Source organism: Pholis gunnellus (genome assembly GCF_910591455.1).
Source record: "Pholis gunnellus genome assembly, chromosome: 4".
In the NCBI taxonomy this organism is placed as follows: domain Eukaryota; kingdom Metazoa; phylum Chordata; class Actinopteri; order Perciformes; family Pholidae; genus Pholis; species Pholis gunnellus.
This window is the reverse complement of record NC_136530.1, coordinates 2,994,957-3,006,825: the sequence shown is the minus strand read 5'-3', so window position 1 is coordinate 3,006,825 and position 11,869 is coordinate 2,994,957. Positions and strand designations below refer to the sequence as shown.

The 11,869-nt window shown below is 42.0% G+C and overlaps 1 protein-coding gene across 1 annotated transcript; it reads right to left on the bottom strand.

Annotated features, from left to right (window-relative positions):
• Positions 1-8,610: 8,610 nt before the first annotated feature.
• Positions 8,611-10,871, bottom strand: bloc1s2 (biogenesis of lysosomal organelles complex-1, subunit 2). The gene is made up of 5 exons (XM_079158481.1): positions 10,697-10,871; positions 10,355-10,471; positions 10,077-10,196; positions 9,863-9,967; positions 8,611-9,424 (listed from the first exon to the last, which is right to left on the bottom strand). The coding sequence occupies exons 1-5, from the start codon at positions 10,860-10,862 to the stop codon at positions 9,393-9,395; spliced, it is 540 nt and encodes a 179-aa protein (XP_079014607.1). The 5' UTR covers positions 10,863-10,871; the 3' UTR covers positions 8,611-9,392.
• Positions 10,872-11,869: the final 998 nt, after the last annotated feature.

Sequence of the window (11,869 nt, the reverse complement as noted above, 5' to 3'; positions counted from 1 at the left end):
TCGACGAGTTGTGAGTGAGAATTTATTCAATGCAGATATAAGTTCTGGTCAAGCAGCAGCTGGATATCTGCTCTTTGCTCGTTGGACTAGTTCAGGGTTTAAAGAGCGGCGTCACCTGTCAGACGGCTCAATAGATTTAAGACTTATTAATAACTGGCTTTCACGGGAATGCTCATCCAACTTTTTGGCACATTTATTGTGTGTATTGATAACTACCTTGAAATTCTGACATGTAAAACCACACACAGGTCACCACCTCGTCTGGATTCAAAGTCAGAATGACTCAAACGCTGGATCGCACTCATAACGACAATGACTCACATGCAGACAGACTGTTTGTGTTTTTTTTATTTGGGTCATGTACACCAACTACACCCACTAGTACGTGATGTTGACCATTCAATATGAAAGAAGTTTCCAAGTCATTAAAAATACATTAAGAAAGTTGGTGTTGGATCCCAAAAAGAGAAGAAAGAACCACCTGATATTTTTGGCAGACTGAGCTTGACCTCGTCACGACCTGTTTCTGTAGCACCACCAGCTAAAGACTACACACACACACACACAGCAGAACTGACCAGGTAGCGCAGCTGAACCAGGTGCAGTTGTGTTTATGTTATCTGGGTCATTATGGGAAATATTATTGCAGCCTGTTGCCCATTGGCCCTGGCCAAAGCTCATCCACTCAGAGTGGGACCGGATGAGAGAGAGAGAGATCACAGCGGCTCCAGATGGTTCGATCCAAATAATTTAAACACAGAATAAGACAAAAAAACATTCAATGGACTTGAGCTGCTCAATTGATTCAGTTATTCAGTTAAGCCTCTCCTCTGGTCTCTTGTCTTTGTACAATTTGTCCGTTGGCTTTGTCCCACCCGTGTCCATAAGCAGAGGGAAATAAAACGCGTGTCTAATTCAATGTTCTGCTGAATCTCTCTCACACACGGTTACACAAAGCAGAACATTTTCATGTCACCAGTTTGTCTCGGTTTTCGGTGAGACAGCTTTGGACTGAGAACATTACAAGAAAATAAGTACAAAATTATGTTTTTTTAAGAAAAGTGGGTTAAAGGGGACTTGTAAGAAGAAAGAAATGAGTGAAAAAGAAAAGAAAAAAGAGACAACCAGAGAATATAACATTATGAGGGGAGGAATAATCCAAAGAAAAGTCTGCTTTAACATGAGCAACAATGGTAAAAGCACCTTCACCTTATTTGTATATATATAGATCGATAGATACAATTTTGTTTGTAAGGTATAGATGCATATCATGAGCATAACAATGATAACAGACCATTTGTTTGTGAGGCTTTGTGGGAACTGAAACACAGGGACCACTGAGGTACACCACATATCAAAGGGCTCGATGAGGGAATACGATCCACTAATCCAAAGGGTCATAGCGTCCTCCATTAAACAAATGAGATTTTAATCATCTATGTGTAATTACTGAATTAGCCTCTAAAGCACTGACACATTTTTTTCAACAATCCCAATAATGAAAAAGTAAAAATTCAGAAAATTCTAAATTATCAGGCAATTCCAGATATACCTAAATGTAGCACAATATCTTACTGTATTTATTTATTTATATATATATATATATATATATATATATATATATATATATATATATGGACTTGTGTCTGGAATAAAGTTGAATATATAATATATTATTAGATTTGGGCATTTGTAATGACTGAGAAAGACCACCAGTACTAAAATAATCTAGATAACGTCTGCGAAAATATAATAACTAAAAGAAGTCTCACAAATTCATGGTTTTATTGGCTCAGAACAGGATAGTCAGAATGAGAAACAGTTTAATGTTTGATATTATATCAGTGATTTTACTTACGGTTAAATTAAAAAAATACATATCAGAATCAGCTTTATTGGCCATGTATGCGTACGCGTACAAGGAATTTGACAGGAACAAAAGGCGGTCTGTTAACGAGCTCAAAGGAATAAGCAGCTCATTCCTCCTTTAACTCTGGGATTGTAGAGAAGTTCTGTGTACGACTTCAGCTTTCTGCCGTTGACGCTCGGCCTCTCTGCAGTCAGGACTCGTCAGTACGACCTACAGTGTGCACGCTGTTTGTTGTCCGTGGAAAAAGAGAGCCATGGAACTGGAACAGACAGTGCAAAGAAAAAACACTTATACAGAGATTGATGTAGGTTCACTATTCGCCAAATCAGTAAATCTTGAAGAAAAGCAGTTATTGTGAGCCTGTGCTGGACAGACAGAGTGTGTGTGTGTGCGTGTGTGTGTGTGTGCGTGTGTGCGTGTGTGCGTGTGTGCGTGTGTGCGTGCGTGCGTGCGTGTGTGTGTGTGTGTGTGTGTGTGGCATTGCTGAGAACCAAGCTAAGATGATGTTGTGTTGTTTGAGCAACCTTCTGGTTCTGAATGCTTGTCTCATTTCTTTGGACAGCCTTTGGGGTCTTGAGAGATGAGTCAACTCTGTCTTTTTTTATGGCTCCCGGACACTTATTACTCATTTCGATGAGCTAATGCACACATGCCGAACAGAAAACACAAGCATGCACACACACACACACACACACACACACACACACACTCGCCATGCATGACAAAAAAAATCCATTTCTAAATTGTGAGCTAACTATGAACTACTGACATTTTACTCCTGATAAACAGGATGTGATGAAATGAAGAAATGTTGAGCATTGAACACTTCATTTCCTGCATTCTGGTGAATTTGTGCGGCCAAAATGTGCATCAATTTATGGTGGAAATTACTTTCATTTACATAAAAGAAAACAAACATCGAGCGTCAGGTGACAATTAAAAAAGTAATAATGCCAGGCGGCAACCTCTGGTTCTGTCAAGTGAAGTGAATGCGGAAGTGTCTTCAAACCTGCATTCTCTCTAATGTCCACCAGGGGGCGACTCCTCTGGTTGTATAGAAGTCTATGAGAAAATGACTCTACTTCTCTCTTGATTTATTACCTCAGTAAACATTGTAAACATGAGTTTATGGTCTCAATCTCTAGTTTCAAGTCTTCTTCAATACAGCATGATGTTCATTTAGTGAATGATGGTCCATTTAGAGTCAAACAGACCATAAAGCAGGAGATGCTTTAGGGCGGGGCTTACTGTGATTGACAGGTCCCTCACTACCAGAGCCGTATACGGCGTCTCTACGTTACTTCTCCGCAGTCCAAATATGGTCACTTCCGCTTATTGGTTGCTTCTAAACGTCAGTCCACAAACCAATGGGTGACGTCACGACGACTACATCCACTTCTTATATACAGTCTATGTATAATGCATTAAGGCTCGCAGGCATTCTATATTAATTTAAAATATGTATTCTCTGGCAGATAAACCTAATTTAATCAATTAATCCAGACATGTAGGCTTGATTTACTCTTCTCTCCTCCTTTGTGTTTGTGTTTGTGTTTTGGGAAACAACCTCTTTAAATGTGCATGTGGCACTTATTCAACACAATATTAAATTAATATATTTTAATACATTTATAAACACCCTTGGACTTTAATAGCTGACATGCATTTCAGCAAGATTTGATGTTGCGTCTGGGACGGCATGTCGGAATTGGATGTAATGACTTCACTCCAAAGATAATGCGGATGAATGCACATACACTGATGGCTCTGGTGCCAAAGAGTCTGAGTCTGGCTCTGACTCATCACAGAAAAGTCAGAATGGGAACACAAACAACAACGGGGAGACACACCGGGACTAAACCAATATCGCATTTTAACAAAGATTACACGGGACAGTTCTCAGGTGTCGCTGGTTACGACTTCCTGCAGGGAAAAGGACCCTCGGTCCACGTTTCAACCTCAGGATCTGAGAGTCTTGGAGCCCGAGTCTCGACACCCCCCGACTCTGCTGCCCGCTGGGAACGGCTGGACTCCGTCTCACGTCCAAAATAGCGCTGCATGCTGCACCTACTTGGTCTGTGCCACAATCCCATCTGGTCTTATTCTAGATTTGTAGTAACGGAGTTACGGCGTGGACGTTTTTGGTATAATCAAAATGGATTGCGTTTGTCTAACAGCACCACATATACCTGACAGACGCCATCTTTCGAGGCTTGAGTTTCAAAGGTGGGGGGGGGGGGGGGGTCAGATGTGACACGCAGGTCTTGTGCGTCCTCACTTGTGCGCTCGGGGTATATGATGGAGGTGTGAGTGGCGGAGCGGAGTGAATGATTGTGGTGCCAAACGTTGACCTCATGTGGCTTTTTGTGCACTGCTCGTAGAAGGTATTTGAAGTTCGACTCAGTCCCCTCAGATCTCACATGTGGCTCGTATTTGCACTGAAATACCTCCCAGAGCTATTGGCTGCTTTGAAAAATGGATGTAAACACGAAGCTCTCCGCCGTTTCTCCCGGGCCATGTGGCTGTCTTTTAAGTGTCACTGCTTTACAGGGGCATAGGAGGGATTAACATGTGCAGCTATGGAGGGCTGTTTATCCCATCACGTTTTCTGTGTGAGTGTGATTATGTGCATGTGTCAGTGTGATTATGTGTGTGTGAAAGTGAGTGAAAGATCAAAAGAAAAAAAAAAGAGATATTTCACAATACTACATTGGTTCAACATTGCCCAATTAAGTGAAACGCTAACTTTTGTAAAAACACAGAACAAATGTGGTTTGAAAATGACTTTTTGAGTGTCCTTGTCCGCTCTCATTCATGAACACATGAGATCTGCCCAAAACTTCGTGCTTTGCTTTGTCAGTTACACAACACTGCGGCGTGGCCCTCTGCCCTGTTATTGTTAACTGGCCCGGTCTCCGCTTCAAGGCCTACGGAGGAAAAAATATGACTCCTGATGACGGACATGTGTTTGATTCTTTTCTTCTCAGTCAGATTTCTGGCAAAAATCTCCTGAGGTCCGTCAGACCAAATCAAATTGAGGCTGTATCGTTTCTAAAGATCTGAATTGGAATGATTTATTTTCTTGAGCTAGGCCTATTTGGTTCATTTTGCGTAATCTGTATTTTAAGTTGATTACGTCTATAAATTGAAGCCACAGTGTATCTAATTCAATCAGAATCATTCCTATGTAACTGATATATAACCTGGCATTGTATGCGACATGTGTTGAGACATATAAATGCATTGTCTCCGCCTCTCCTCTCTGCATGTAGTAGAAGCAGGGAAGTGGATGAGGTTTGCGAGATCATTTTTAGATCATGTATGTAGGGGAGTCCCCCGCTGGTTATGGTGTATTTCAACGCCGGGACTCAGCATTTACATCAAGGATCAGAAATGGAGGAACACACGGAAAGCATTATGTTTTCTTCTTATGACAGTAATCCTTTGAGAAAAAAAGCAGAAGGATCTTCATTGTTAAGTTATATGGGGGTCAAACATGATGATGATGTTGCATCACTGAGGATGATGAAACGCAACAAAAGACCTGAGTCATAAACCAGGTGGTCTGTAAAGAGTCCTCCTCCGCGTTACCATCCCATAAACAATAAGTAGCACCGCTACATGAGAGGAGACTTGACAGAAAGTTTGAGGTTTTGGGAATTATGCCTTTTTTTTTTGCTAGCTTGGTTAGCAAGTTTCATAAAAAGACTGATGGATTGATATTGATTGTTACAGCCAGCAGCCGGTTAGCTTAGCTTAGCACGAAGACTAGAAATGGAGGGAAACAGGTCGCTTGGTTTTGTCAAAACGTGAAGAAATCTGCCTCCCTGCACCTTTTAAAGTTATTATCATATCGTTAGTATGTGCTTATTATCAATTCAGACAGCATAATTGTGTATCATGATATATCGATATATGATGTCATCACAATAAGATTCCATTGAAAGAAGGAAAACTATCCTATTGAATTATCTCCCAGAGATAGACCTAGATGTGCTGTTTCTGTTGTTTCCAGTCTTTATGCTAAGCTAAGCTAAGCAGATGTAGCCTCGTTTCATGGAGAGATACGTGTGGTATCAATCCTCTCGTCCAACTCTCCAGATAACCACAATCTCAACATACACAGTGGGCATGTGGAAACACTTCCCTTATTAGGTCTCAACTGGAAATATATGGAAATGAAGATAAAGAAACACGACGACGATCCGTTCCTGCTTAGATTACCTCACGACTACATCAACCCGAGTGGCTACGTCATTTTGGACGTATATTTCTTTTGTTTCTCTGCTTCCTTCTCTGTACAGGCGACGCCCTTGAATAACAGCACTTTCTTTTGAAAATTATAAGTCGGAGAGTAGACGGTGGGATGTGAAAATGTGCCGACGACCTGATAAATGACATTTCTTCTCTGCATCATAGTTCCATTAATTGGTTGAGTTAAACCCAGACTGAAGGCCTGACTTTAAAGGGGACATATCATGCTCATTGTCAGGTTCCTATTTGTGTTTCTACTGGAACATATTTAAATACTTCAATGTTTAAAAAAACACATTATTTGTCTCATGCTGTCTGTCTGGATATACCTGTATTCACCCTCTGTCTGAAACGCTCTGTTTTCGCGCCTGTCTCTTTAAGAGTCCCGGTCTGCTCTGGTTGGCTTGCGAGAAAAATATTCCTACCAATATTTCGCAGGGACAATATTTGCTGCTGCTGCTCTGCACTGCAGTCATATAGCAGCTGATAACACCAGACTAACCAACACTGTAGTCGTGGAAGCGTAGCACAACGCTGTTAGCTCGGTCAGCAGGTTTGCCATAGTTTTGTACCGTTAGCGCCGTTATTTACGTGCCGCAGGCTCAGGCTCTGACATGTTGAGAGCATCAAAATGCTCCCAATCTCGCCTATAGCACCTTTAATATGTGTCCCTGTCTGACAATGTTGAAACCAAATCTAGGCCCTCAAAGAGCCTGCATGGGACACAGGAAGGGGAGCCATAATCTGAATGGTTCATTGAGTTCAAGGTCTGGAAAGCCCACGAAAAAACTGACTCTTATTTCACAGTTTGTGAGTTGATAGGCACTCCAGATACCCAAATGTACAAGCACGGAAAAAGTTCCATATGCCCCCTTTAAACCTGTCCACTATACTAAGTCTTACATCAGTACTTTACATCCACGTGGTCTGAAAACCATTAAAAACACACATTTCGTCTAGAATATAATACGTTTCCACACCTAAACTATATTGCTCCAGTATGGTCTAGTTTTGCTGTACTTCCCAATTTGAATAATACACAAAAAAAAGGTTTACCTATGATTACCATGTTGCCTGTCTCTTCTACGCCTGACTGCCTCCCGGCACGCACGTTTAGCCTTCAGAAAACAGCCCCAAAAATCATTTAATAGACCCGATTTGAGAGCCTCTGGGAAGGGGAGCTGAATTTATGCCCCAGGGCTCTGGAAAGAGGCAGAGATGGAAGGATCACAGTGCAACAGTAAATAATGTTACAGTATGAATAATGAGCTCCCTCTGTGCCGGGGCCTCAACTGGGCTAATGACAGAGACCTGTTTTAGATTAGGTCTTGCACAAACATATACACACACACACACACACGTGTACATGTGCACAAACCCACACACTCTCAGGAGGGAGGTCCTGTCAGTTTAGATAATCCGTTGCTCATGGCAAAAAACCAAAGCGCTCTGGGTTCTGCTGTGGGGCAGATAATATAAAGGAGGAGACAAAGGAGGCCGAGGGCACCACACACACATCTTTAGTCACCCATTCCTTTGAATTGTCAAGTGTCGGGTCGTCCGTTTCCCTCCGCTGGTCTCACTCTTCAGTTTTTTTCCTTCTTGTGAGAAGGCTGAACGTCAAACCTCCTCCAGCAGGGCAGGTTTTTTCCCCAAAGCTACAAAATATTTGATACACTCAGTGAGCATCAATTGAAATCCCCATCAGTGGTGCAGGTCTGCCATCTGCTGCCAGCATGAGGTTCATTTTACAGTTACAGTCTAACTGCTTATGAGAACATCTTAATTTAACACTTATGTCTCCAAATGACCTCCATTATTAAACGAGACCACCAGAGAGAAGATGGTCTATTTCCATAGAGCTACTCTTAATGCTAGTCATCAGGGCCACCGGGTCGGATTCTGGTGAAATCAGATGAACTCATGCAGGTTCACCAGAAACTCCTTCAGCTCAGACTCCAGCAGAGACCGGTCCACCGTGGACAGACCCAGATCCTCCAGCAGAGACCGGTCCACCGTGGACAGACCCAGATCCTCCAGCAGAGACCGGTCCACCGTGGACAGACCCAGATCCTCCAGCAGAGACCGGTCCACCGTGGACAGACCCAGATCCTCCAGCAGAGACCGGTCCACCTGCAGCCTTGGACCTAAAGTCGGAGCTCTGGAGGGAGACGGAGAGCTCAGCTCCCGGCAGCAGCAGCAGTGTCTCCTCCTCCTCCAGGAGCAGAGCTTCTCCTCTCTGGGAGTCAACACAGACACCATGCTGCTGGAGACCCAGGACGTATTGCTGGACCCGCTGGAGGCACAGGAGAACCAGAACCAGGACTGAGAGGGGCAGACTGTCAGACCCTGCTGCAGTAAAATAAGAGGTTCTGTCGAGGGACTCTGGTGCCTGGAAACACTACCACTTTGTCCACAGGGACCGCAAGAATAAACACAAAATTAAAGTTCCTGGTACTAACTTAAAGGAAACAGTCATGCAATGATATGCACACGGTGTTTATTTAAAAAAAAAAAACTCCAGTTTTAAGTGTCAAAATCTCCAGGGATACAATAATTCATCCATATCAAACATCTTTCATTTAAAACTGCAAGCTTTAAACTCACTTTACAGGGAGAGAGAGCAGCTCTCTACACAGGAACCTTTTTAACCAGCTTGTGGTAGAATTCACACCGCCAGCACAAGTAAACGTGTAACATCAGAGAATCCCGACGTCATTATTGAGTGGAAATATACCCATCAAGAGGTTGGTTGCCTAAAATGAAATAGAATTAGCTGGATATTTATTAAAAATATCTAAGAGCATGCTTCATCAGGCAAATATCTACACATGACCAAAGTGTTGTTATATCCACAAGTCTCTGACAATCTGTTTCTTTAGTATATTCTGATTTCACACTCAATTAAAGATATTAGATAATTGGGCCGATTTGTTCAACAAAGTGAATTTCCAAAGAATGTGTGTTTCACGCCACGCTCTCCCGTTCGTCTTGGCCGCACGACTGCTGCCAAAATCAGTGATACTGGAGTTAAATCTAAGCCGAGCGCTGCATCACTAATTCATGTGCCTTCAGCTGCTTCCTCCAGGGTCCTTCTTCTAGGTGTCAAAGTGGCTCAAACTGTTTGTTGTTATAGTCTCAGTTCACATCCTCCCCGCAGCTCCCCGGCTCGACTGGCAGGGCGAGGAGAAGGCGATGCAGGGTTAAAGCAGGTGAGGAGGCACCGGGACTCTCATGTCGGCCTCTTATCCCCCCCCTCCCCCTCTACTCATCGCTTCTCCAGTTTTTTGAACCGGGCCTCTGTAAAGATGAGAAAAGACAAGGATGTGATCACTCAAGTCAACACGGTCCAGTGATGTTTGGCTGTCTTTGTGAGCTGTAATGTAGAAATATTGAAGTGTGAGATTGTCTGCGGTGTCACAGCACCATCTGCTGGTGGACTTTATAATGCTTTGCAATGTGAGCCGATAGAGGTGCTGTAGTGTTATTGGTCAGTGCTACACATACCAGACAAAATATTCAGCAAATAGAGAGAGAAGCAATAATGTTGCTGCTCACCAAACACCGTAAAGTAGAGGAAGCATATCGACGGTTTTTGGATGTGTGTGCATGAAGACGTGATGATACGTGCTGTGCTGAGGCTTTATGTTTAGTCCAATGATACATCGAGTGAGACTGATTCTATTAAAACAAAGTGAAATATTATACATGCACACTTCTGCACATTAAACGTCTTACCCAGTTTCTTGGAGTACGCGTCCAGTTTGTAAGCTGCCTGTTCAAGTGAAGACACCTGCTCCTCAATCTGATTTATCTGGTCCAGGTAGGGCTGTAAGCTGGCATCTAGAGCAACAACAGACATACCAACAGAGCTTTCATGCTGCAGTAGTAGATCCAACGTAAGAAGAGGGAATAAACAAGAATATTGTGACGGATAATGCGTCTCACTCACATTTGTTGTTGAGATCCTGCAGGTTACGGCTGATGTTGATGCTGATGTCCTTCATCTCCATGTACTTCAGACTGGTGAGCTTGTTCATGTTCTCCAGCAAACGGTAGTCCTCACAAGTCCCTGAACAGGTGAGGACATGTGCATGAGAGAGGGAAGAAAACAGAGGGTAAAGGAGGCCATATATTAAAAAGAGTGCATCTTTAAATCACTACTCTGGCTCAACATATAGCTCATTCCTCTGTGCAGAAATAGAGGAGGTGTGCAATGTGTTAAAAGACCTGTTAGTTCTCCTTGCAGGAAGACGGCCATCTTTTCAAACATATCGGTGCACAGCTCGTTGATATCGGACTCTGCAGGCTCCACAGCCTCCTCTGCTGTCTCCACACCACCATCACCTGCACGCGAGCATTAGCAGGATAAATACAACACAGAAAAAACAACAATAATACATAATAATAATAAAGCCAGGATAAACAATTCAAGAAAAAACAGACTAACAATAATGGTTCACAGTGTAAAACACACGCAAAAGCAAAAAAATAAAAAAAATTAGGTTACTGTGTGCTGCTGCTACGTTAGCATTAGCAAGCTACGGAAGCTGCGAGGAGACAATCACCCACTGTTCGTGCTGGGCTTTTTGGGAGCGACCGCCGGGCTTTCTGCTACTTCCTCCGGGGCTTCCGCCGGGCAGCTGAGGCTCGCGGCCGCGTTCAGAGCCGCCAATTGTGCCGCTGGTGCTCTGGAGATGCTGTCCATTGCTGCGGCGTCGTCGCCCGTCGCAGCCATTTTGTTCCTGTTTTGACTTTTTTTTTTTTCTTGTCACATGAGTGGTCACGTGACGTGCGCCCGCGCACCGCCCGCTAGTCGCGCGCTTTGCCACGCCCTGATGAGGTTGGAATGCGAGGCATGCTATTTAATACCACTTTTACAAATTACTGTTTACAATGTATTTAATTATTTATTAAAAACAAGAAAGTAATAAAACAAATTATGCAGGCTGCAGTGTGTCAACCGAATAATTAGACTTTTTACATAAATTAAAAAAACATAAATAAAAAGATAATCGAATTTGAGAATTAATAAATTGTTTTTCAAAAAGTATGGATTTAAAAAAAATAGGTTTTTAAACTTAACTGATTCTATTTTGTTTTCTGATTCAACATGAACTGCTCCCATTTCGTGATTGCTTCAATTTACAGAGTAGAACCAATAATTGCAGAAATATTTAAGCACAGATGACACATTAGAGGAATTGATTGGCTTTTGTCCAATAAACCTCAATAAAATGTATATTTCTGAGTAAAGTACATGTATTCAGCTACGTTAATATCTATGTTCTGATGATACCCAGATATAAAAAGCATAGGTTTCTCTCCAATATCAATTGTGATCGTCAAGTAGATCCTACATTTGACTCCAAAACTACATTATTGTTCTCTAGTATTTTATCACCATTTCAAAAACATACAGATAATTATTTTACTGCTAGAAGAGGTCATCCTTCTAGCACACCCCCCCCCCCCCCCAATAAAAATACGTAAACCATATTGAACATGATTATAACATAATATTTTTGAATTTAATTGCATTCATAATATTTGAATTAATGCATTAATAATAATTACAAAAGCCAATTTCTGCCTAAGAAAAAAATTGATTACGAGTTAAAACATGATTAAAAATATATATTCTTAAATTATGAGATGGTAAATCAAAATTAGGCTATCTTACATTTTGATTTAGGATATCTGTATTTTTCTTATTATGCTTAACTTATTATTTTATTTTTGATT

Coding starts and splice junctions, on each gene's coding strand:
- bloc1s2 (XM_079158481.1), bottom strand. CDS start 10,862: ATGGCTGCGACGGGCGACGACGCCGCAGCAATGGACAGCATCTCCAGA. Junction 10,472..10,696: donor CAAAAAGCCCAGCACGAACA/GTGGGTGATTGT, acceptor GCTCGCGTGCAG/GTGATGGTGGTGTGGAGACA. Junction 9,968..10,076: donor GCAGGATCTCAACAACAAAT/GTGAGTGAGACG, acceptor TTGTTGCTCTAG/ATGCCAGCTTACAGCCCTAC.